Source organism: Lacerta agilis, chromosome 5 (genome assembly GCF_009819535.1).
Source record: "Lacerta agilis isolate rLacAgi1 chromosome 5, rLacAgi1.pri, whole genome shotgun sequence".
In the NCBI taxonomy this organism is placed as follows: domain Eukaryota; kingdom Metazoa; phylum Chordata; class Lepidosauria; order Squamata; family Lacertidae; genus Lacerta; species Lacerta agilis.
The window spans coordinates 81,914,694-81,941,240 of record NC_046316.1 but is presented as its reverse complement, the minus strand read 5'-3'; the positions used below and the strand labels follow the sequence as shown (position 1 = coordinate 81,941,240).

At 46.6% G+C, this 26,547-nt stretch overlaps 1 protein-coding gene across 1 annotated transcript; it reads right to left on the bottom strand.

The window, feature by feature from the left end:
- Positions 1–10,293: 10,293 nt before the first annotated feature.
- Positions 10,294–15,268, bottom strand: TMEM212 (transmembrane protein 212). The gene is made up of 4 exons (XM_033148140.1): positions 15,098–15,268; positions 12,630–12,689; positions 11,279–11,602; positions 10,294–10,392 (listed from the first exon to the last, which is right to left on the bottom strand). Exons 1-4 carry the CDS (start codon positions 15,260–15,262, stop codon positions 10,360–10,362), a joined length of 582 nt encoding a protein of 193 aa, XP_033004031.1. The 5' UTR covers positions 15,263–15,268; the 3' UTR covers positions 10,294–10,359.
- Between the last annotated feature and the right edge of the window lie 11,279 nt (positions 15,269–26,547).

Here is a 26,547-nt window from a genome sequence, read left to right as displayed (position 1 = left end):
ACACCCTATAAGCAGATCAGGAGGAAGGCTCCTTGTGGTGTAACCTCCCTGTAAACAAATCAGAAGGAATGCTCAATAAGGACAGGATATAATCTTACACCCACATAAACTTTGTGGAAGCCAGTCAGGATGAATAATCAATAAGCAGTGTGGTGTAGAGCAGTGTAGTATAGTGGTTAGAGAATTGGACTAGGACCTGAGAGACCAGGGTTGAAATCCCCACAACCAGAAAGCTCACTGCATGGCCCTGGGCCAGTCACAATTTTGTAGGCCACCCCACCTCGCAGGGTTGTTGTGACAACAAAAGAGGGGGGGGGGGAATCACGAACACAGACACGAGCTCCTTGGAGGGAAGGTGGGATACGAATGTAATCATTATAAAAATAATCAATAAGCAGGTCATTTGAAGGAGCCCAAAGCACACAGAGAGTTTATGGTTAGCAAGGCTGTCGCTGCTTGACAAGGCATCACACGTTACGGTGAGCAGACAAAAAGGGCGAAATTGCCACGAGCTTCCCCTTAGTTTCCATGTGGTATGGTGCCCTGAATTCTTGATCTGGATGATGAAGCCGTTAGGCCTTAAAATTACAGGTCCATCTCACAGCGCCAAGATAAACATTTATCTACCGGACCTGATGCCAAAGAGTCCTTTTGGAACTACCAGACGGTGCTCTCTCTCCCCCCCCCCCAAACTCCCCCTGTTCCCAACTGTAACAGGGACATGGGCAAAACTTAGCTGAAGTCGGTCATCTAAATGTCCCCCCCCCCGTTTCTTGTATCTCAAAAAGCGCAAGACATGATTCAGCTGTGTTTCCTTTTGATCTCTAAAACAGCTGGCATACGGAGTCTATGACTAGAGGTTATTTCTGGTGGAGTGAAGTCACCTTAATTGCAAGCACCTTTCTGTAGAATTGGATCAGGCTTACCCACAACGCCCGGCGAAAGCTTTGATATTTCAAGGGTACGCCATGCTTGCTGTTGCTTCTCCCTTCCTCCTCCCCTGGTCCCCCCCCCTCCCTGGCTGCAGCTGCATATTATAAGAACCACATTCACTGAAGCCTTCTTCTTCTTCACTCAGCTGTTGTCTTCTTCAAAGGGATTTTTCTGTTTTGTTTTAGGAAAGTGTTGCCATTAGCAGACAGCCTTAAAAACCTTTGATCATTGCGAAGGAATTTCCTCCCCCCCCCAGCGTTGATGACTTCATTGTATTATTATCTTTTTCGTGCATTTCCACAGCGCCTCCCCACCTCCCCACATTGCACGCATACAGAATTGTTCTTAGGTTCTTAGCTCTCAGTTAAGTATCAGACAAGCTACACAAAAATTTGCATTTTGGGGGGGGACATATTAGACATATATGCGTGCGTATATATCACCGTAAATGCTGATAAATGCTACTTTCTTTCATGTGGTTCAACTTTAAACTCAATCGCCCTGCAGGCAAAAGATGAGAGCAGATGAACAAATTCTTGCGACGGACGGGCTGTTGAAGGAAAGTTTGATGTTGAGTCAAGGCAGGAACTAGTTTGTCAATAATAAATCATTAGCAGGTGTCTCAGAGAGGGAAAAGGTTGAATGAGGGTCTTTAATAAGGATGGTGTTGTTGTTGTGTTTTGGTTATTACTATCTCTGGCCTCAAGGATTAATGTTTCAGCGTTCGCCAACATAGGACAAAAGTGAATGCTTGTTAATGGACAAAAGAGACTGGTAGCCATTGGAGAGAGGTTGGTGACATGGAGATTAGCTAACAAGACCAGAGGAATAATGGCTATTTTAGGCCATTTAATATTTTCATTTTGGTTGGAGAACTGCAACACAAAATTCAGATAAGTGCGAATTTGTCTGTGTTTCTATTCCCACGTTGCTTCAGAAAGTTCAGATTTCATAGATTCAGCTTTAAATGCGAAATGAATTGAATCCCCGTCCCCCACCCCCACCCCCAAAAAATACCTAAATTGGAGTCTTAGGCACATTTTTGTGTGTATTGCCGATGCAGTGGACAACATTGTTTCTCCTTTGGAACTCTTTTAGGTAGTAAAATATTCAGGGGGGGGCACTTGTTGTGCTCCGAAACTTCAATGTAGAAGCAAATGGAATTTAAATGGAAAGGGACATACATTTACAGAAGGCTCAGGTGGGCTTTGCCGCCCGGACAGCAAACATTTGTTGGAAGGGATAAAGAGGTAGCCTCACATTGTCCTCATGTGGATACTTTTCTTATTATCTTCAAAGCCCTTAAGTAAAATTCATTATTTGCTGGTGCAAATGCTGCTGAATCCTTTCTAAAGCACACACACACACACACACACACACACACACACACACGGGTCACGATTCTGTCAATTCAATATATGTGGCAAAGGAATATAGGAGTGAAGTGTGAATGCTTATATACAAAGCCACTTACTCCTTAGGATCAGGGGATAATCCCTTCACTCATGAGGTTTGCTGGATGACCTTGGGCCAGTCGCGCACACTCAGCCTGGTCTACCTCACAGGGGTGTCGTGAGGATAAACTGAGAAAGCACCATGCCTGTTGCCTTTAGCTGCTTATTAAGAAAAATAATTTATTTTAAATATTGAAAAGATGCCTCTCTGGGCAAACCCTCGCATCCTGCTCAGTACAATCACTGAAAAGAAATATGTTGTTAAACTGCTAAACTTTTCTTTATTGATTGCTGGAGTTAAAGGCATAGCAACCCCAGTTGCAACCAAACCACCCTCATCACACCTTATTCCTGTTCTATCTTTGGCCCTCTAAAATAAAAACGCATTATGACAATTTTGGCAGCTCACAAACGTAAATGCTTGCAGAGTACCCAGACAGTCCGCATGTTTACAGAGATCACACCTCCATGTAAGACAGAGGTGCCCAAACTTTTTTCAAAGAGGGCCAGATTTGATGAAGTGAACATGTGTGAGGGCTGACCAAAGTTGTTGAGCCTTTTTTTCAGGATTTTACCCCAGGACATATACTGCCACAGGGGTCAAATTAAACTGACTGATGGGCCGGATTGGGCCCCCTGGCCGGACTTTGGACATACCTGATGTAAGAGCTGCTCAGCAGCAACCCTGCAACGCACACACCCGCCACACACAAAAGATGCACGCATGCATCCCCGGAGGGTTAGATGTTCACCTGGGGGGGGGGCTGCTGTAGGTGTGTGAACTGTCTCGGCGTGCACAACAGAGGTGCGTCAGCTTGGACAAACAATAGAAACGATGCTCCCCGCCACTTCAAAACTCCAGAAGCTTTGATCTTTGCGCAGCAACAGCTTGTGATCTTGAAAAGGTCAGAGCCATATATTTAGATTAAACTGTACTTGCAGCATGTGGTTGACAGGTGAAAAAGAAGAAGGGGGAACAGCCTGCTTTTGGAAGGTACACCCACCAACTGCACCTCCCCCTGTTTCTAAGGGTGCGTACACACACAGCTGTAAAAGTTCACTCTCTGCTTTTCACAGACACTTCTTTTTGGTCAGTGTCATCTGCATGCTGTTGGCCTATCATTATTTTGGTTTTTCGAAAGCAACCCTTCGGTAGAGCAGGTACATTTGACAACGCATTCTGACGGCCTCTCGCCTTGTGTGGAAGCTGAGAGCACCTTCCAAAGGGAACCTGGTATTGGTGAGGGATTGATGAGTTTGTTGGGCTATACTTGTGCAGTCATTCCCCCCACCCACCTCTGTGCAGATTAATTTGCAAGACGCTGCAGCCATTGGGTGTGCTGGACTTCCTCGGAGATGATCAAGTCAGTCTTTTAAAGTAATTTCCCCTCACTTTGGCCACCTCATGAGAAGAGAAGACTCCCTGGAAAAGACCCTGATGTTGGGAAAGATGGAGGGCACAAGGAGAAGGGGACGACAGAGGATGAGATGGTTGGACAGTGTTCTCGAAGCTACTAACATGAGTTTGGCCAAACTGCGAGAGGCAGTGAAGGATAGGCGTGCCTGGCGTGCTCTGGTCCATGGGGTCATGAAGAGTCGGACACGACTGAACGACTGAACAACAACAACAACCCCTCTGCATATTAGTGTGATGATAATTTCCACCCTTGGAGAACTGCATGGGGCATAAGTAACCTGTTTTCTGCTCAAGGGTAATCTCTCTCTGGGGTGGGGGCACCACTCCTTCTCTCTCCCCACCCCCCACCGCACCAGACTGTCTGGAGACAGATCACTTTTGCCACAGGTCTGATCTGATAATTTCCCATCACTCCATCCATTTCAGCTTTCCACCCCAACTCCATTTTCCACTCCTCGCCAGAAGTCTGAATCGATCGCTTTCAGAGAGCTTTCCACATCTTCCCGTTGCTCCCTCTGTATTGGCTTGTTGCGGAATTTTCCCACTCTTGTCATCTTTCTCTCCCACCCGGACTTTCCCCACTTGCCTGAAATTAGGCCAAGAGCGTCATGGAACCAGGTGAAGGTTCGCCAGCCCTCATGGAGTGGGTGTTGGGAAACAGAGTAAGATCAAGACAGAGGAACTCACCTTATTTACAGGTGCTGGGACTGCTTATGAGACCCATATCTCTCTCAGAGAGCTGCAGTGTATAGGGTGATTTAACAGCCGAGCCCTTTCTTGCCAGGGAACTCTGGCAATCATAGATCAGCGAGGAGGCTATTCCAGTGCATCTGCATGGCACTGTAAACAAAACATCCCCTTCTCATTTTGCCCTCTCCTCAGCTTCCTTTTTTCCTGAGCTCGGAAAATCTGACCTATAAAAACTCAGCGGAACGAGAACACACAGGTGTAGAATCTGATTTGATCCTGGAATGCCCTGAATTTCCTTAGCACATCTCTATTTTAATCAGAGAAATGTTGGAGGGTACGGAATAGGACATCTCCAGGGCTTTATTTTCGCTGGAACAAATTGGAACTCAGTTACAGCACCTCTCTGTTGGGCACCATGGCCATTTGAAGAGAACAAGGGAGGTGTTCATGGTGAGTTCTGGCACCTCCTTTTCTAGAAAAATAGCACTGGACATGGCTACATTCATCAGAGAAACGTTGGAGGGTAAGATCACAGGCCAACTGAGAAGGGAGGTAGGAAGCAACAGGAGCCTGGGAACTGGTGATGGCAAACAATGGGTCCATGTCCCAGGTGCCGCCTCCAGGAGGCTGAGACTGTTTGGGCCCCCTCAATTTTTTTTATTGAGTAAGATCTAAAAAAAACGAAAGCATGTGCATGTCGAGCTGTAGCAAAATGCATTTCATGTAGTTTAGCCTCCAAACACTCATAAGCAGGGCACATCGCAAGGCCCCGTGAAAGTGTCTCGCTTCTTTGCTAACATATTATTAAATCTGTCGTAAGTGGCTCAATTTTCTCTCTTGCCTCAGCCACCACAATGCAAGCACATTGTTGACCCTCTGGAGCATAAAGATGGGCTTTGGAGCAACTCATCTTGCACCCTGAGCTGGAAAAGGTGGAGCAGATGCACTCAGATGCCACCCCTTTGAGTCCATCACTCCAGATAGCTTGAGCAAGGGCTTCAGCAAGAGGTCAAGTGGAGTGCAAAACCTTCATTACTGTGTTGATTTCCCCCTGCAAGCCGAGACAGCACCAGGTCACTAACATGCTCCAGAGAGCCCAATGTTGACCTTTGCCCTGGCATCTTGGTGTCGGGTTGCGATGTGAGTTAACTCAATTCAGTGGCATTCGCTACACAGGCTGGGTGGTGAAATGCGGTTGCTTTAACCCTTGTCGCGCCCGACAGCAGAAAGAGATCTGATCCTGGCTCATCAATAAGACACCGAGCATGGCAGCTTGCACTTATGGGGTGGGGTGAACAGGTCTTCTCATAGAATCATAGAGTTGGAAGAGACCACAAGGGCCATCCAGTCCAACCCCCTGCCAAGCAGGAAACACCATCAAAGCATTCCTGACAGATGGCTGTCAAGCCTCTGCTTAAAGACCTCCAAAGAAGGAGACTCCACCACACTCCTTGGCAGCAAATTCCACTGACGAACAGCTCTTACTGTCAGGAAGTTCTTCCTAATGTTTAGGTGGAATCTTCTTTCTTGTAGTTTGATTCTGAGACGCAGTTTGGGAGATGGGGTGTGCCCAGGAAAATCTCAAGGTGGCTTGCTGGCAGGTCGGGACTAGAGTACCCTCCAACATTCCTCAGATAAAAAATAGGAACATTTAGGGTATGGGATTGCAACAGCAGAAAGGCTGTGATGGACACTTTAAGTTGCTGTTTCCGTATGGGGAAGGGGCTGGGGACGACATCTCCCAGCACCCCTGCTGCCAAAATGAAGCAATTAACACCTGGAAGAGACCTCGCCACGCTGCAGAAATAAGACATTAATATCATAATTTTTCTGCGGAGGATGCTGGGATATGTAGCCCCATGCCATTGCCTCTGACGCTTCCCAGAGGTTGCTCAGCAATTGCTGTGCTAGCTGCCCAGCAGATGCATTGCTGCTGCTTAGCTGGAGGGAGAGGGGTGGTGTAAATACACAGGCAGGGGAGACGTATTGGCTGCGCTGGCGCGTTTGCACCGCCTCGCCTCGCTTCCTCATCTCCCTTCCAGTAAGCAACAGAGGCTCACTGTTTCAGCAGCATCACACCCCCTCTAGTGAACCTGGAACCGTCTAGATCCAGACCAGCCCCCAACCAGCTGATATAGGACAGATAGGAGCCGCAGTGCAGACCATCTGCTGCAGTTAAGTTCTTGAGCTCCTGAGCGCCTCATCTCATCACAGGCTGTTTGGCAATCGGATGCTCAGTCATGTGAGAGATGGAGTATCCTGCCTTTCAAGGCACTTAAGCCCAGCGCTTGGCTTCAAGGGCAGGAGCAGCGGCCGCAGGGGTTCACATTGCATGTCCGGCAACGAGAGAGGCAGAGGGTTAATCCTGCAGCTGGAGCAGGGAGCAGGAAAAGGGGGACCAGAGGAGAAACCAGTGACCCTGGTAATGGCAAAGTGTCAGCTGAGGTCCTCTGATGAGACCGGAGAGGACAGAAAATTTAGGAACAATATAAATAAGGCCCCTGGGAGATATAAACAGCTGCCTGCTTTTCTGCACTGCAGATTTCCCGTCCTCGTTTCCAAACGCCCATCTCTTTAACTCAAAATAATAATAATAATAATAATATTTATTATTTGTACCCCGCCCATCTGGCTGGATTTCCCCAGCCACTCTGGGCGGCTTCCAACAGAAACCAAATACAACAATATCAAACATTAAAAACTTCCCTAAAAAGGGCTGCCTTCAGGTTTTTTCTGAATGTCAGGTAGTTGTTTATTTCCCTGACCTGTGATGGGAGGGCGTTCCACAGGGCGGGCGCCACTACCGAGAAGGCCCTCTGCCTGGTTCCCTGTAGTTTTGCTTCTCGCAGTGAGGGAACAGACAGAAGGCCCTCGGCACTGGATCTCAGTGTCCGGGCTGAATGATGGGGGTGGAGACGCTCCTTCAGGTATACAGGACCGAGGCCGTTTAGGGCTTTAAAGGTCAGCACCAACACTTTGAATTGTGCTCGGAAACGTACTGGGAGCCAATGCAGATCTCTCAGGACCGGTGTTATGTGGTCTCGGCGGCCACTCCCAGTCACCAGTCTAGCTGCCGCATTTTGGATTAATTGCAGTTTCCGGGTCACCTTCAAAGGCAGCCCCACATAGAGCGCATTGCAGTAGTCCAAGCGGGAGATAACCAGAGCATGCACCACTTTGGTGAGACAGTCCGCGGGCAGGTAGGGTCTCAGCCTGCGTACCAGGTGGAGCTGGTAGACAGCTGCCCTGGATACAGAATTAACCTGCGCTTCCATGGACAGCTGTGAGTCCAAAATGACTCCCAGGCTGCGCACCTGGTCCTTCAGGGGCACAGTTACCCCATTCAGGACCAGGGAATCCTCCACACCTGCCCTCCTCCTGTCCCCCAAGAACAGTACTTCTGTCTTGTCAGGATTCAACCTCAATCTGTTAGCCGCCATCCATCCTCCAACCGCCTCCAGGCACTCACACAGGACCTTCACGGCCTTCACTGGTTCTGATTTGAAAGAGAGGTAGAGCTGGGTATCATCCGCATACTGATGAACACCCAGCCCAAACCCCCTGATGATCTCTCCCAGCGGCTTCATATAGATATTAAAAAGCATGGGGGAGAGGACAGAACCCTGAGGCACCCCACAAGTGAGAGCCCAGGGGTCTGAACACTCATCCCCCACCACCACTTTCTGAACACGGCCCAGGAGGAAGGAGCGGAACCACTGTATAACAGTGCCTCCAGCTCCCAACCCCTCTAGCCTGTCTAGAAGGATGTTATGGTCGATGGTGTCAAAGGCCGCTGAGAGATCCAGCAGAACTAGGAAACAGCTCTCACCTTTGTCCCTAGCCCACCGGAGATCATCGACCAGCGCGACCAAGGCGGTTTCAGTCCCATGGTGAGGCCTGAATCCCGATTGGAAGGGATCCAAATGGTCCGCTTCTTCCAGGCGTGCCTGGAGTTGTTCAGCAACCACCCTCTCAATCACCTTGCCCAAGAATGGTAGATTTGAGACTGGGCGATAGTTGGCCATATTGGCCGGGTCTAAAGATGTTTTTTTAAGAAGCGGTTTAATGACCGCCTCTTTCAGCGGGGCTGGGAAGGCTCCCTCACAGAGGGAAGCATTCACCACCCCGCGCAGCCCATCGCCCAGCCCCTCCCGGCTAGCTTTTATAAGCCAGGATGGGCAAGGATCAAGGAGACAGGTGGTTGGTTTCACTCGTCCAAGCAGCCTGTCCACATCCTCGGAGGTAACAGACTGAAATTGTCCTCGTCAAGCTTTTCTTCCTCCACATGCCCCAGATAAATGGAAGCAAATAGTGTTTTGCTTTGTTTTCCTATTTAATAAAGACATCCTGACAAATAAAGTGAATTAAGTCTTCTTTTGCCCCAGGAGATAGTGGCCAGACCAGATGTGGGGCTTTGCCAGTGGTCCCAGGTTTGGTTAAAGGGCCGCTAAACAAAGAAGAGATCATCAAATCTCAGATGCAGTGATTTCAGCAAGCCAGGAGGAGTGTGTGGCCATTCCCTGAGTTAACTTAGAGCACAATCCTGAGGATCTGGCAGCAGAGGGGGGTCTGTCAATTAGTCAGATTAATTTGCCAAAAGCCATTCATCATCATCATCACACAAAACGTACAATTGAGTTGAGGCACATTTTAGGAGTAGTCCCAGCACACTTGACCCCATGTTTATTTCTATTTTATTTTTTTAACAAAAATTATACACCACTTGATTGTAATAAAATATCAAAGCAGTTTACAAAAACAAAAAACAAAACAAAACCCCACACCGTTAAAATTATCAACGGAAGACTGTTAAAAACAGGTATTTTCAAATATTTTTTAAAAACCCAGTTAAAATCAGCAATGAACTGAAAACAGACTGAAACTCATGTAACTTCTACATCATTGGCTCAGCTTGCCTAAAGAAAAAAAGTTTTAAGCAGGTACTGGAAACAGAACAGCAAAGGCACTGGCCTGGTGTCAAAGGGCAGTGAGTTCCACAGTGTACAAAAGTAAAGGGACCCCTGACCATTAAGTCCAGTCGTGGACGACTCTGGGGTTGTGGCGCTCATCTCACGTTACTGGCCGAGGGAGCCGGCGTACAGCTTCCAGGTCATGTGGCCAGCATGACTAAGCTGCTTCTGGCGAACCAGAGCAGCACACGGAAACGCCGTTTACCTTCCCGCTGGAGCGGTACCTATTTATCTACTTGCACTTTAACGTGCTTTTGAACTGCTAGGTTAGCAGGAGCTGGGATCGAGCAACGGGAGCTCACCCCATTGTGGGGATTTGAACCGCCAACCTTCTGATCAGCAAGCCCTAGGCTCTGTGGTTTAACCCACAGCACCACCCGCGTCCTATTCCACAGTGTAGTTGCTGCTAAAATATTGATTTCGTACAACTGTGGAACGATTATTATGTGCAAACTGGTCCCAAGCTGTTAAGGCGTTTGCATACTAACAGTCAACCAAAGATGATTCAGTTCCAGTAACATTAGATCCACTGTCAAGCGTGAGACTTTTCATCTCAAAGTTGTGGGCTTGAGCCCCACGTTGGGTGGAAGATTTCTGCATTGCAGGGGGCTGGACTAGAATGATCCTCGTGGTCCCTTCCACCTCTGTATGTCATGTCCTGGAGGTGTTTATAGCCCTTCCAGGTCAGTGGGAGCCAATGGGAAGCTTGGGTCAGCAATATCAATTTGAAGCCTAGGAATCCTTTAGCTTTCAGGGGGTAGTCCAACCCTGTAGGAGAGAGATCGCCACACAAGACAGCAACCTACAAGAAAGATACCTTTCTGCTTCTAATGCTGGCAGCCCCTGACGTCCTCCAGGCTATAAATGCAGCCTGAAACCCATGTGATGTGGCAGCTCAGCCCAGTTGTCTTTGCTTGTTGGCTTCTCCCTATGGAGATGATACACCGTTAGTGGGCAGTGCCTGGTGTGCTGGGTCACAATTTTTACAGGACCAAAGACCAGCATAAAACACAAACAAAACAACTTCCAGTGTAGTGTAGTGGTTAGTGTGTTGGGCCAGAACCTGGGAGACTACTGCTTGACATTGGGCCTGTCACAGTCTCTCAGCCTAAACCTACTTCGCAGGGTTGTTGTGAGGATAAAACAAAGAAGGGGTATGCCACTTTGAGCTCCTTGGAGGCCAGGGTTCAAATCCTTGCTACACAACGAAGCTTACTGGGTGACCTTGGGCCAATCACTGCTTCTCAGCCTAGCCTACAACACAGGGTTGTTGTGGGGAAAGGGGGAAACCAAAAGCTCCATGGAGAAAGGATATAAATGCAATGCAGTGCAGTGCAGTGCAGTGCAATGAAATAAAAGATGGGCATTAAATGGAATAAACGAAACAAACAAATAAAACTTATTGAAATATACTTAGAGTCAAGTGTGAATTTCATGCTCTTTATTCAGCTCATAGTAGCAAGGAATGAGTCTTTCCCCAAAACGTCTGCTATATATACATTATTTACACAATGGGCCCCCCGTGATTGGCTAATTCTGAGCTACTCCTGTAGGCCAATCAGGTTGCGGATTCACTTCCTCCAGGAGCCTGATTGGCTGCTCTTGCAGGCCAATCAGGTCGCTGATTCACTTCCACCTGGAGCTGGATTGGGTGGCTCCTGCGGACCAATCAGACTGCTGCATTCTGGATCCTATTGTTCTCGGACCAATCAGGATGCTGCATTCTGGATCCTATTGTTCTAGGATTCAGCTCAGTACATAACACTTATATGCTGCTCTTAATCATTATTTCCCTGCCATTGAGTAATACTCACATTTAAGTGTCCAAACTGGAGCAGTCTTGCTGCGAGTTTGATCACAATGGCCAAGGATGCAGAGAACATGGCAAGACTGGAGCAAATGTCTAGCATCTGCAGCGCCAGGTGGTACCACTCATAGCCTGCGGGGTCCTTGCACACGGAAGCAAACTTGCCGTAAGGAAAGGGCAAAAGGACAGCATAACCGAGGTAGTTTGTACCCGAAACTCCGGCGAAAGAGTAGTAGCAATAAGGTCCAAGAAGGAGGGATGCAAAGGCGATGGCACCTTGAACCGGTGAGCTGATGATGTTCAAGATGCCAAAGGTGAAAGCGGCTTCCCACTGGAATGGAAACAGAAGCATCTTGTCATATCTGGCTAATGTCAGAGATATATTACGTGCTTTAGACTGAGGAATGGTGTGAATCTGCCCTAACCTTCCCCACCCCCACAAACCCAGACTCCTTCACAGCAATCTTACTGCGATCCTAGAATAATGCTCAGTTAAGCATCTCTCTTAGACTGTGTACAGACTATACTTTTAAAGCACGTGTGAATCACAATGCCGCCCTCAAAGAATTCCGGGCACTGCAGTTTAACCCCTCACAATTCCCAGAAATCCTTAGTAAACTCTAGAGTCTAGAATTCTTTGAAGAAAGAAAACGTGCTTGGTATGCGCTTTAAAAGTTATGGTGCGTACACAGCCTTCTGTATTGACTCCTCTAACCTAACCAGGATCTCGGAGGAAGTCTGTCCCAGCTCTGCTTCCTGAAGACAGCTTATTATAAAAAAAGGATACTAAAAAGCCTCTATGACAGCAATACTAATTAAATCCAATCAATAAACATTAACAATAAATGGCAGGGGAGGGTAGCAGTGCAAACAAAAAACAACAACAACATACGCATTGTTTATGGGGCATTTGTTGGGGGTAAAGTATAATCTCTTTCTTCAAAACAACAACCACCTTTTGTTACGGCAGAAAAAGAGATGTAACCAAACCTGCAAAAAATCCCATACAGGATCATTTTGCGAGGATGGGGTTATTATTTATGCACTTTCCATATATCAAGGAAACTGAAAAACAATTAAAAGAAGAAGAAGGTCCCACTAGTTTGATGGATTTTATTGGTTCTAAAAAACATTCCCTTCTTTCAAGTCAGGAAATATCTCTGGATCCTGCTCAGTCTTGTAAATCTGGTAGAATGTTTTAAAGTGCGCCTGCTTTAAACCCTGTATTCTTTATCTCATCTGTAGCTTAAGGCTACAGCTGTGTGCCTTTTCTTCCTCTCGAGAGCCTATGCTTGGATTAACTCTGCCTGCCTGCTGCCTAGAATGTGGCACTGTATAGAATAACCACATAAATTTACCAGGTATCTCTGGGTCCATTGTTTTTCAGCCAGAGCAACGAGTACACCTGCAATAACAGCCTGTAGACAGAGGGGAAAACATATGGTTACACATAATAAAGTTAGTAATGTTAATAGGCCTTTGTTCTCTCCAAAGGACTTTGCAAAACAGACTCCTTAAAAAAAATAAATCACAAATTGTGTAGCATGCAAAGACAGAAGCTGATGAAAAATAATTCATTCTATTTTTAAGAAAGCCCTTCTATAGGTTACTACTATAGGACAGATAGATCCTGTTTAAGGGAGTAATCCTATGCACAAAAAGATGGCATAAAGGATGGCTCAGTTGGCAAAGCATGAGAGTCTTAATCTCATGGTCGTGGGTTTGAGCCCCATGTTGGGCAAAAGTTTCCTGCATTCCCAGATTTTGCGATGCAGTTCTCCAGCCAAATAATGTTTACAGAAATGCATATACTAGTGGATAATGTGCATGAAAGTGAACATGCTAGTGAAAACTGCATACGAAAAATGCATGACGTTAGGAGAAATTGTTTGCAAAAATGCGTACGTTTGTTTAAATTGTGTGCAAAAATATGTTTAGGGAAAGAAATTTGCACCAAAATGGTTGAAGAATCTTTGCGTGCATTTTTTCTTAAAGCAAGCAAACTGTGAATTGCTGCAGAAATGCAGAGAACAGAATTTAAGATTGGAAAAATGAGTAACCGAAAGAACGGAAATTGACTGATTCCCGTTGACATGATGAACATGAAGATGTATAAACATTGTGCTAGCAAATCAGGATGAGCTCTCAAGTCTGCTATAACCTCACTGCAAACAAATTATAACGAATGTTCCAAAAAGACCAGACAGGGGTACATTTACCTTTTTAAGGGCAATGCAGACCCCTGTGGAATGCCATAACACACAGGGTGGAGCACAACTTCCCCAGCCTTGCCCTCTGAGAACACAAGTTTGAACAGAGTTCTTAGGCAAAAGGAGCCTGAAATTGAGTTCTTGGCATCATGTACTACTATAGAGAGTTCCCAGGAACGAAAGCAGAAACATCTGGAGAAACTGTGCTGGCTGGGGCTGATGGATGCTGTAGTCCAAAACATCTGGAGGGCACCAGGTTGGGGAAGGCTAATCTGGAGTCGCGGCGGGGAACAGTTGGCAAAATTCATCAGGCAGAAAGAAAGGAAGAAAGATTGCAAAGGGTCCAAGAGGGGTTCTAGCCAGAACAAATAACACAGCAACGTAAGAACACTGGGAAGAGCCAATGTAGGAGGCAAGAGTGGCCAAACCTCTTTTCCCATCTGCTTTTCCAAGCGAGACTCCCTCAATTTACACATGCGGTGGAGGGAACAGAGAGAAGCAGAGCCAGGAGGGATTAGCTCATCCTCAGAACTGGGCCAACTCCAGCCAGGGAGTTTCAACTATTAGATGATCAATTTCAACTTTGCTGCAAATGCGCTGCCCAGCGAACTTGTTTTCTCTCCCAAACTTTGCAAAACTGCACTTATTTACGGATAATGTTGTTGCTTCTTCTCCCCTCGAGCCCTAACATTTTGTTTTCATCTCTAAACATGAAGGGAGAGAAGGGACCCAACACTGCGTCGAAGCCCTTAGCGGTGTAGTAGTTGCCCTAAGTCAAATGGCTTGTGCGAGAGAAGGCAGTGTGGTTCTTGTGGCTGGCTGTGTAATGGATTGCCCAGGTCCCTGCGCTTCCTGTCGCAACAACCGGCAGCACAACCATGGAGCTCTTGCATCCGATGTCATTTTGTGCAGCCGCGATTCTTTCCCTTATGCTAGTGCAACAGCCCTTGCACCAGCATAGAAGTAGGCTACAGTGGTACCTTGGGTTACAGATGATTCAGGTTACAGACGCTTCAGGTTACAGACTCCGCTAACCCAGAAATAGTACCTCGGGTTAAGAACTTTGCTTCAGGACGAGAACAGAAATTGTGCAGCGGCAGCGGGAGGCCCCATTAGCTAAAGTAGTGCCTCACTTTAAGTACAGTTTCAGGTTAGGAACGGACCTCCAGAACGAATTAAGTTCTTAACCTGAGGTACCACTGTATAGACCAGAAGCTGGCAATTGGGTGGGATATTTCAAATCGATATGGAAAATTCAGGGGAGATGTCTGTAGATATGTGCATTACCCTCTCTCACATAGGAGCCAACTCATGTGGCGCTGAGCTCCTTTTGCCCCCCAATAAAATATTTGAGGGGACCAGGCCCCCCAAGGTTCATGGACATAGCCATTCATATTGTGTGTGTGTGTGTGTGTCATCTTGTGATAGATGCCTATCAATGGCTTCTAGCCACGTAGATTACATTCAGCAAGGATTTCTTTCACCCATTCTTGAAATTGCAGAACCTTAAAAGGTTCCAGATTATATGTCAGCAACGAGGCTGATCAACAGCAACATTACTATCCTTTCCCAGTCATACAGCTATATAAATTTAGATATAATTCGGTCCTGCCTACCAAAGCTCCACTCCAGATGGGAGAAGCAATGCGGACACTCCACCCGGCAAACCACGGTTTATAGGAAAAAACAGGGAAGAAGGCAATAATTCCAGAGACGATGCTTAGAATCCCAAAGGAAATCAGCATTCTTCCAGTTACCACAAAAAGGCGGCCTGCGTTCATTATGAGCTTCTCGTTCTCTGCCTGCTCTCCACTCGCACCAAGGTTTTGCAATAGGAGCCTGGGCACACCAAGTGTCTTGGAGACAGTAGTCAACGATACTTTCTCGTTGTTTGCTTCCTTGAATGAAACACGCCCAAGGCATTGAAAAAGATTCGTACAGCAAGGCCTCTTAGTACACCCTATAAAGAATGTGATCCATCCCTCGGGCACAACTTTGTGTCTGGGGGTGGGGTGGGGATTCCCACAGAGAGTGTAGCAGACCCTCCAAGTGCCCCTATTTTCCAGGGACAGTCCCGGATTTACAGAAGCTGCCCCGGTTTCTGATTCGTTCCCGGAATGTCCCGCTTTTCCTTAGGACGTCCCTATTTTCATCAGAGAAATGTTGGAGGGTATGGAGTTATGCGACCCCCGAGCCAAGGAGTTAAGTAACTATACAACCTTTATAAGACATCTGAAGGTAGCCCTGTAGAGGGAAGTTTTTAAATGTTTAATGTTTTAAACATTATATGTTGGAAGCCACCCAGAGTGGCTGGGCAACCCAATCAGATAGGGTGTTGTTGTTGTTGTTGTTGTTGTTGTTGTTGTTATATAGGACCAGTGCTTCTTTTCCTAAAAAAATATTTAGGGTTACTCTCATTTTCCTACTCATATTGAAATATTGCCCCTCAATGAAGCCAAACTTAGATTCACAAAATGTTTAGGGGTATGTGTACCCCTGCATCCCCCCTGAAAAAAGCACCGAATAAGACACCCCTATTTTCTTTGGAGAAATGTTGGAGGGTATGGTGTTGTCCCTTTCCACTGAGCCTCAGCCAGGATGTTTTTTCTGCCAGATAATTCAGTAAAGTGAAGCTTCTCTTTGCCCTTCACAGAGTATTCAATGCCATGCTCCCCTTCCATGTTATCCATGCGCACAGGGATCTGGAGGCAAGGAAGCTGCTGAATGCATCCATGTGGGGTTCAGTCCAGTACAGAAAAGCTTCTTCACACACGAGGTGTGGAAGACCCTCACAATCATGGCAAGGGCCATGCTCATTGTGGCATGTTTGGCATTAACATATGCATACTTGAGGTCTGCTGGGAAATAGAAATAGGGGCGTGTTTAGTAGTACTCCCTATAGGGACCCCTCCTTCCCCCATGGGCAGCTCAAGGTGGGTCTAGGACCATCTAGTCTGTAACTTGGGGGTAATTCTGCTATTGGTCTGGCTGACAGCAGGCTATTGGCATGAGATTCTGGTCAGTTGGGAATTAGCTGTCAGTGAGGACACCTCATGAGAAGAGAAGACTCCCTAGAAAAGACCCTGATGTTGGGAAAGATGGAGGGCACAAGGAGAAGGGGACGACAGAAGACGAGATGGTTGGACAGTGTTCTCGAAGCGACTGGCATGAGTTTGGCCAAACTGCAGGAGGCAGTGAAAGATAGGCGTGCCTGGCGTGCTCTGGTCCATGGGGTCACGAAGAGCCGGACACGACTGAACGACTGAACAACAACAGCAACGAAGAAGACAGTTGAGATTTAACAGCTGGAGGATTTGGGGGGTGGTGGTGGTTCTGAACTAGTTTTTTTCCCCCCCTGTGTAGGCCTGACCTAAGAAATAAAAAAACTTTTGGTTTATTCCTCCACATGTTATATGCTGTTTTTGTTCAGTTTATCTCAGTGAAGTATTATCAGTTTCTTTTCTCCCCGCACTCCACCTGCTTTATCCCAGTCACTCTGCTATTACCTAGATGGCTTGCATTCGAAGTGTTTTTGTAAAATCCGGTTTTGTTTTCAAACTGCAACTGCAAAAAAAACCCCCAAAACAAGTCATTTAGGTGATGATTAAAAAGATCCTCAGGCAGCAGAGCACCATCAGCAATACTGTCATTCCAGCTTGGTTCAAATAAGGGTTAACACAAATTCCAAATGGAAATGGAAATCGTAACATTAATAGAATCAGGATGTTTGGACCATGTGTTCGGTCTTGAGTTACAAATAATTTAAGATTACTAGTGAAAAGCAATGAACTTAAGACACAGTCATCCTTAACTTGGCTGATTTATTGTGTAAACCTTTTTGCCCATTTTCCCATGAGGAGTGACCACTTCCTGGTGTACACAGAGTTATTGACACTCTGGCTGAGTCACAGCCATTGTTTCCAATTACGCTCTGTGGAGCTAAGATGAAAAACCAACATCCTATGTGTCCAAATAAGCCAATAATACTGACTGACAGAAAAGCAGGAAAATGAAAGTATGTTCTCAGCTTGAGACAGCACTCGCTTGTCGTTATTAAATATAAAAGCTTGGTTAAGGGAGCCTCAGAGAGAATGTTGCTTTCTCGTGTTTTATGTTTACCGTTGGCTTTCTCCGCTCAATACATGAAGCATTCTTCTTTGGGCCTTAGAGATGCGAAAGCCAGAGGGTGGAATGGGGGACGGGGGGACGGGACGGGACATATTTTTCCATGGCTTCAAAATTTCCAGAAGTGTTGCATCTCTATTTGGGCCCACATCAAAATTCATCTAGAGCAGCTTTCCCTGGCATGGCACTTGCCAGATTTTTGGACTACAGTTCCCATCAACCTCAGCCAGCGCGAGAAACAGGACAAGGCTTCGGTAAACATCTCATTGCTGCAAAGCGGAGAATTGTGGCAGGCGCCGCAGCAGAGATAAGCTGTAGTTCGGAGCCTAAAAGGAAACGCAGGCTCGTGTCATCCCCTGGGCCAGCCTGCAGAAGGGATGCAGACCCTCCAGGTGTGGCTGGACTACAAATCCCATCATCCTTACTTTCTGGCCATGCTGCCTGGAGCAGATGGGTTGGAACAGTGATGAGGGGATGGAAGGGGTTGCTCTCTGAGGACTCAGGTTCAGTTCTTGGGTTAAAAGTATCTCTGGGCATAAGGAATCTGTGTTAACTCCCATGCGTCGGCCCATGATGGGAGCTGTAGTCCTACAAAGTTCTGGAAGGCCACAGGTTCCTCATGCGTGCCTGTGGTAGATCCTAATTTACAGATCTCTTGTTCTGCTTCTGACAACATAAGAGCCCAGCTAGATCAGCCCAAAGGCCTAGCGACTCCAGCCATGTAGTAGCCTTCAAAAGGCCTATGCTCCATGAATTTGTTTAGCGATGGGAATTATAGTTCCAAGACATTTAGAGGGCCACAGAATGCTTGCCCCGGTCTACTGGGATTTTATCTCCCAATGCTTCACACTCCGCACATATTTAAAGTGCATAGCTCCCCCCCCCCCGCCGAGAATCCTGGGAGCTGTAGTTTGCCCCTCACAAAGCTACAATTCCCAGCACCCTAAACAAACTACAGCTCCCAGGATTCTTGGGGGGAAGTCATGTGCTTTGATTGTGTGCTTTAACTGTTCAATGATGTCCACAACATGAAGATTTCTATGCAAATGTTGGGTAGTCTGCTTTCTTCTTACATTATTGGTTGTTTCTTCTCACTGCAACGTATCGAAACCCACAAAGGTAGCTTCATCCTTGTCAGTCAAATGGGTGATGCAAAAGTCCTGCTCTTAATTAAACGACACTTACAAGCCCCTGCCGTTTCCGGCGACGTTCACGCATTCATGCACTCGCAAACGCGCGTTTTGTCCTCTTCAGACTTAATCATAAATTCTCTGTTCAATTAGCACGTTGGTAAAGCGATCCATGCGGAAAATGATAACTTTAGCGGCTCTCTTAGAAGCAGATCTTTTACACAAGACTGCACGCACGCTCAGATAGGCAGGCCAGAGACTCAAGAGGCCACGACCCCTTTGAAAGATGCAGAAATGTCACATGCAGATTGGAAATGTAATTTCATGCCTTCACTGGGAGCAGCAGGGGAGGTAAGCAGGAGAGAAGATCAATTCGCTTAGTATGACTTTGCACGTCCCATATAGCCTGACCACTAGTCATCCATGCGCTGACAGCTGGACGACTGCAATGCGCTCTGTGTGGGGCTTGAGGTTGGCCCAGAAGCTGCAGCTACTGCAATATGTGGCAGCTTAACTGCTCACTGGGCCAGGATATCACCACTGCCTCTAAAACAATTGCACTGGCTGCTAATTAGCTCTTGGGCTAAGTTCAAGGTGATGGTTTTGGTGTAAAGAAAGTGATACATCTGGGGATCAGGATGCTTGAAAGATCCTTTCACCCTTTATGTAGCCAGCTGATCACTGTGCACTGCAGGTGAGACCTTCTTGCAGATACAGTGATACCTTGGTTCTCAAATTTAATCCGTCCCGGAAGTCTGTTCCAAAACCAAAGCGTTCCAAAACCAAGGCACGTTTTCCCAGAAGAAGAAGAAGAGGAGGAGGAGGAGGAGTTTGGATTTGATATCCCGCTTTATCACTACCCGAAGGAGTCTCAAAGCGGCTAACATTCTCCTTTCCCTTCCTCCCCCACAACAAACACTCTGTGAGGTGAGTGGGGCTGAGAGACTTCAAAGAAGTGTGACTAGCCCAAGGTCACCCAGCTGCTGCACGTGGAGGAGCGGAGACGCGAACCCGGTTCACCAGATTACGAGTCTACTGCTCTTAACCACTACACCACACTGGTGTAAAATAGATTAATCCATTCCAGACTTTTAAAAACAAGCCCTAAAATAGCAATTTAACATGAATTTTACTATCTAATGAGGCCATTGATCCATAAAATGAAAGCAAAAAATCAATGTATTGTACTTTAAAATAAATAAGACAGTAGTGTAGATGATAATTTATTTATTTTTAAATTTCTTACCTGCACTGATGATGGTCATTGTTTGGATTGGGGGGGGGGGGGCTTTTATCCATTTCCGCAGTCACACAATCAATCAATCAATAGCTGAACTGGGTTCCACACAGTCACAAAAACAAATTAATCGAAAAAGCCTCAAAAAAAAAAATGCAAAATAAATAGCAAAAACAAAAGCGCCAAACTTAATCCGTTCCGGAAGTCCGTTTGACTTCCGAAATGTTCAAAAACCAAGGCACAGCTTCTGATTCTTGCAGGCGCCCCGGAAACAATAGCTGACAGCCGCATCAGACGTTCAGCTTTTGAAAACCGGAACACTTACTTCTGGGTTTTCAGCGTTTGGGAACCAAGGCATTTGAGTGGATGACCATATTATCAGGTGATCCACTCATCGATAGCTCAGTTGGTTAGAGCATGGTACTCATAATGACAAGGCTACAGATTCAATCCCTGTAAGGGACCACTGCATATTCCTGCATTGTAGGGGGTTGTACTAGATGAGCCTAAGGGTGTCATCCAACCGTATGTTTCTGCGCAATATTTGAGTGTTGTGGCACCCTCCTGTTAAACATCTCCAATGTCTTTTCAGCACCTTCCACTTCTAACAAGCTTTTTAAGCAGAGATGTTACCCAGTCCTGCACCTGTATTGGAATTGTTTTAATTGTTTTGCAATTTGTGTGTTTGCCTCTTTGGGCTCCTTTTGGGAGAAGGAATGGGATACAAATTTTAAATACCTAATGTAATTCACTTTTGAGTGACAGTGGATCCATGGTTATTTGGTGTACCTTTGTGGACATTTGACATGGTAATGTATCTGTTATTGTATCACAACCCGTTATAGAATATGCAGGTATGTCATTTCAATCACTGTGTTTTATTGTAATGGTTTTTATTTTATACTGTTGCCAGCTGATGAAGAACGTTTATTGAAACAGTCTATTATCCTGAAAGGACTGTTCTGTTGCTGTTGCTGTGTTTGGAGCATCATTCTTCTGTGTTGCTGTGCTCATAGCACCATCTCGCTCCAGCTCACTCTCGGCAAAATTCTGTATAGGATATTAACTTTGGAAGGCGTTGAGCCTCAATATTCAGTGATTCTTTATGGTCAAATACTAATCTGATCATTTCGTCTCATAGAATATCTACTTGACTCATATTATTTTGTGACTCCATGTACATGTTGTATGTTTTCTGATTGTGAATTAAGAAACAGTTCGATAGTGTTATATAAATATTGTTAGTATACTGTTAGCCTACGTCAGGGACCAGCAAACTTAACGCAACTCAGGCCGGTGTCTCCAGCGCCGATCGCATGGCGATTCGGAGGGCAGGGGAGCGTACGCCCATACGCGCGCGCACACGCTATTTCTGGCGCACTTCCAGGTTGGAGGAGCACTGGAAATAGCTTCTGTGCATGTGCATGGGCCTCCTCCGACCCGGATGTGCACTGGAAATGACGCTTGTGCATGCACACAAGCTATTTGCAGTGCTCCTCTGACCTGGAGGTGGGCAGCCGCACTGCGCCACGCCATGCCAGTAAGAGTGGGCGGTGGCACTCACCGCAAGCCGGATAATTGAGTCCCTTGGGCTGTATCCGGCCCACGGGCCTTAGTTTGGAGACCTCTGGCCTACGTGTTGCTTTGCATTTGTCAGATTAATCTTTGTATTGGCAGTGAGGATTCAACCAGGCTTCCTACTGCCGGGATGATTCTCCCCTCCTGTGTTCCCCTTCTAGTTTCAGTCATCAGAGGGCTGAGCTCTGTTCCCAGACACCTGGAGACTTTCATACAGGGAGCTGGCAAAGATTTAGCCCTTTCTTTGCTCTGAAACCCACCTTGCCTTCAGTGGAGGTTAAATCAACCAGGCACCTCAATAGAGATGAGAGATCACAGATACCTGCTGCACGTGGGTTTTTAGAATGAGAGAAAAAAAGAACTTGTGTTAGTATCTGGTGGCTGCAGCTGTTGCCCCCAGTTGGATCAGTATGGTTACAGAATTGAGTCTAGGAACCATAGAATCTTAGAGTTGGAAGGGACCCAAGGATCATCTAGTCCAACCCCCTGAAATGCAGGAATCTCGACTAAAGCATCTGTGACAGGTGGGCATCCAATCCAACCTCTGCTTAAAATCCTGCATGGAAGGAGGGGAGTGCACAACCTCGCGAGGGAGTTTGTTGCGCTGTTGAATAGCTCTTGACCACCAGAAAATTCTTCTTGACGGTTAGTCAGAATCTCCCATCCCATTCCCCCTCCCTCCCTGTTTTCCGATACCCCTTCTGATATAGCCATGACCACTGTTCTCCCTGGAAGATCCTTTGTGCTTTTGCAAACCTTGGTGCTTTCCTGGAGTCTGCGTACCCCTCTCTTGGTTTGCGTGGGTGATGCTGTTTTGGCTACATCAGCTGCAGTACTCTTCCCCTGAAGCCTGGAAATAGAGGGAATGATCCTGTGGCAGCAGTGTGCGACCGTGCCACGCTTAGAAGTGATTCAGCACCACTGTATGTATGAATGAGCCATTTGCAAGAGACCCAGCCATGTTTGGAAGTCCTCCCTGGAAACCTCTGAATCTGAACCAGAATCAAGCCATGGCCCCAAAATCAAAACCACGGTGTTGTGATCTTACCCTAGCTCAGGGTAGTATCAATTTTAGCTCCAGTTTATCTACAGTATCCCTTTCACAGGAGGCTTATAAAATGCGGAAATATTTAAGAACACTAGGTGTCACTGCATCAATGCATTTGAGATGTATATCCTCCTACTACAGCCAGCAGTATACTCACGAATTTAAAGTTTTGCGTGGTGCTTAGAATCATAGAATTGTAGAGTTGGAAGGGAACGCGGGGGTCATCTAGCTCAACCCCCTTGCAATGCAGGAATCTTTTTGCCCCACGTAGGGCTCGAATACATGACCCTGAGATTAAGAGTCTTGTGCTCTACCAACTGAGCTATCCCTTCTCTTTATTGTGATGCCGTAATGCACATTAAGCTGATCGACAATTTTCACATCTTGGTATTGCTTGCATTACGTCTCCCGCCAGTGCCCAGCAGTGGGATGCCGTGTTACCAACCTCACTCTGCCATCAGCCAGACCCCCAACCTGCCTGTCCTTTGACTTGGCCTGTCTAGGGGTAACATCTTCCTCCTTAGTCTCATTCTCCTCTCCTGGAAATCAGCAGGGAGGAGGGAGAAAAGGAAACTCACCTGTTGTTGGCTGTGGCTCCGCCTCTCGCTGGCTGTGGCCCCGCCCACTCTTGACCTCCCTGCCCTACCAGTCCCAATGGCACAACTGGCACCCAGAATACTGAAAAAGCAGTTATATATCCGTGTCCCCACCCCAGCCCACAATTCCCTGACCAGTTTAAGTACTACAATTAAGCCGAATGTTTTACATTGCTTTGTTTCAAATATTTACTTAAACTCTGCTTAAAAGAATTTTTGCAAGCTGAGGGGAATGACACCATTAATTTGATGGTTCTTGGAACCGTCCCATGGCGTTGCAAGGCCAGAAAGAGAGTTTGCTTATTTTTTGAGGGGGGGGGGAGAGAAGGCAACAACAACAACAACAACAACAACAATAATTTTCAAGAAATTGTTCTGCTGGGCTTTTGACTCCCACACATTTGAGTGGGAGAAAGGACAAATTTCTAGGACACTGAGTTCCCCATGGCAACGGAAAACGGAAGTGACTTTAACCCTATGTAGCGACGGGTGACTCATTCTTGTTCATGTTCAAAGCACAATAATAGCACTGTATTGGTGAAAGAAAGCAGAAAAGCTCTGTTGCAAAGCTGGACCAAGACAGTCTGGTGCCTGAGGCAGAAAATCCAGTTGTCCCTTCTGGTTCAGAAAATATAATAATGAATGAAATAATGGGTGATTTACTATCTTTTTAAGGTGCCCTAAGATCGCAGTTGGCGCTGTGGTCTAAACCACTGAGCCTAGGGCTTGCTGATCAGAAGGTCGGCGGTTCGAATCCCCGCGACGAGGTGAGTTCCCGTTGTTCAGTCCCTGCTCCTGCCCACCTAGCAGTTCAAAAGCACGTCAAAGTGCAAGTAGATAAATAGGTACCGCTCCAGCAGGAAGGTAAACGGCGTTTCCATGCGCTGCTCTGGTTCGCCAGAAGTGGCTTAGTCATGCTGGCCACATGACCCGGAAGCTGTACGCCGGCTCCCTCGGCCAGTAAAGCGAGATGAGCGCCGCAACCCCAGAGTCGGACACAAGTGGACCTAATGGTCAGGGGTCCCCTTACCTTTACCTTTAAGATCTGCCATTCGAGTTCCCAAAGTCAGCTTCTTGGTCAAGACAGTCCTGGCCTATAGTCCTGGATCGCTTTCAGATTGCCAGTGTTTTGCAGATAGCATTCAAGTGCATAGCAGAAATTTAGGTTTGGGCTCTAGTGCAAAACAACAACAACCCATTTTTAAAATTGACATTTTGCTGGTAGGAAAGTGATGTGGAAATCCACTGCAGAGTGTAGGGTGCAAATGATGAACATGAAGATGTATAAACACTGTGCTAGCAAATCAGGATGGGTTCTCAAGTCTGCTATAACCTCACTGCAAACAAATTAGAATGAATGTTCCAAAAAGACCAGACATAGTCAATCCTCTTTGATCACACCCGCAGCAAACATCATTACTACCCTCCGAAAACCCCGAGAACTGTAGTTTACTCTCCACAGAGCTATAATTCACAACACCCTTAACAAACTACTGTTCGCAGGGACCTTTGGGGGGAAAAACCATGTGCTTTAAATTTGTGGTGTAGATGTGATTCTACAAGCGAATCAATGTCATCTGGTGAAGTTTTTGCTTATTTCATGCCAGATACTTTTGAATGAGAAGAGATAACATCTGATCACGATTATAGTTCAGGCACAGTTCAGTGTTTCATTCAGCGGCCACTAGGGAATGTGATGTTGGTTGCACAAAGTAAAAGGATCTCTCTCTCTGTGTGTGGTTGACTATTCAACACCCCCCCCCCCGCCATTGCCATTTCTCCAGTATTGGGTGAGCAGGGAAACAAACATCCCAGATTGCATCAGTAGTGTGGGTTTGTTCCTGACCACAGGAGAGTATGAATAGACTGTGTTTTATATAACAAAAAATAATGGGAAATTCCTTTCGAATCTATACGTAATGTTGTTTGAGCTGTAACCCTGGAGAAGTCTTGTCCACTGATATATCCTTTTCGGTCTGAAGTTGTTGTCCATATTGATTTTTGTACCGGTGAAATTCTTGATATTTGAAGATGCTGATGAATTTTAAAATTACATTCCTCCAGCATGAGGACTAAGAACAGGACAGCAAGCTCTTGCAAGAGATATGTCCTTCAATTCTGGAAGGAGAAAAACCCACGATCTATTATGCAGTGGTCTGAGGTCCTCGCTGGCTTGGCTATCCCCGAACACATTTCTTATGAACATCCATTTCATGTGAATTCCTTTCTGGGTGGCTTATATTGATTTGTATGTTTAAATTAGCCTTGATGGTTACTGTATTCAGTGTGAACTGGTGAATTTTATTTATGTTCACTCCCTTCCCCCCCTTTCTTTGTTGTTCTTTGTTCGTTAAACTTGTTATTATTATTTTTAAATAATGAACAAACGAATGAATAAGAGAGCACAGGATCGACAGCTCTGTTCACAAGAATACTACTTGGGTCCACGAAGCGCCCATGCTGGATGGTCAGAGGACTCAGGTCCTGGGTCTTCCAAGCTTCCCTGTTTGAGGAGCTATTGGCAGCCCTCTGTACATAATAGGCTGGCCAAGTGCCCTGCTTTGTAAAGGACAGTCTTCTGCCTGAAGCGGTGTCTGGTCCAAGTCCAGTTCAGAGATGAAGAGCCGTGAGATGGGGGAGACAGCAGAAGAACCTTGAAGCTGCTCATCAGCAGTAAGCATTTGGAAAGCAAACTGACACATGGGTCGCCTGGTGTCAAGAGCGAGCCAGCAATAAATCACAAGCAGCAAGTGAAGTTATTAGAAGAAACAGGGTCTGCTCAGGAGTGCCAGGCCTAATGAGTGTAGCAGCTCTTCCTTGGTAGGTCTTGCCCCTATGAGGCAATCGTGGAGGTTGAAGGTGCCTGCCTTCCCACAACTACCTAAGTCCCCTCCCCCTCTGGTTCTTTCCCAAGCAATCTCAGACTATGCCGGTGTGCCTGTCTTTGTTCCTCCCGCTTCATGCCTCTCCTGGTCCTGGGAGACCAGCAGGGAGGGGAGATTGTCACAGCAGGAGGGGAAGACACCAGCCTGACTCTTCTCTGCCTCTTGGCCTCCCTTCCTGCTTCCACTTCTGCTTGCTTCTGGACTTCTCTCTGCCACAGCCTCTCCCTGCTCACTAAACCCTGTTACCTCCTCAGCTTTCAGCACCTCTTCCTCCCAGTCTGATTCCTCTTCTCCCTCTGAAACACTCATCAACATCCCACCATGCCCCAACATCCCACCATGTCCCCTGGCTCTGGTATAATATGCCATACCAGGACATAGGAAGTTGCTTTGTACAGAGCCAGACCATTGGTCCTTCTAGCTCAGTGTATTGCCTGCACTGACCGGCAGCAGCTATCCAGGTTTCC

Excerpts from the sequence above, each read along its gene's own strand:
- TMEM212 (XM_033148140.1), bottom strand. The coding sequence starts at position 15,262 with ATGAACGCAGGCCGCCTTTTTGTGGTAACTGGAAGAATGCTGATTTCC. Across the intron at positions 12,690-15,097 it reads CCATCTGGAGTGGAGCTTTG|GCTGTTATTGCAGGTGTACT; the intron begins GTAGGCAGGACC and ends CTCTGTCTACAG. Across the intron at positions 10,393-11,278 it reads TCCAGTTTGGACACTTAAAT|GGAGAAGCCAACAAGCAAAG; the intron begins GTGAGTATTACT and ends TCATCTCCATAG.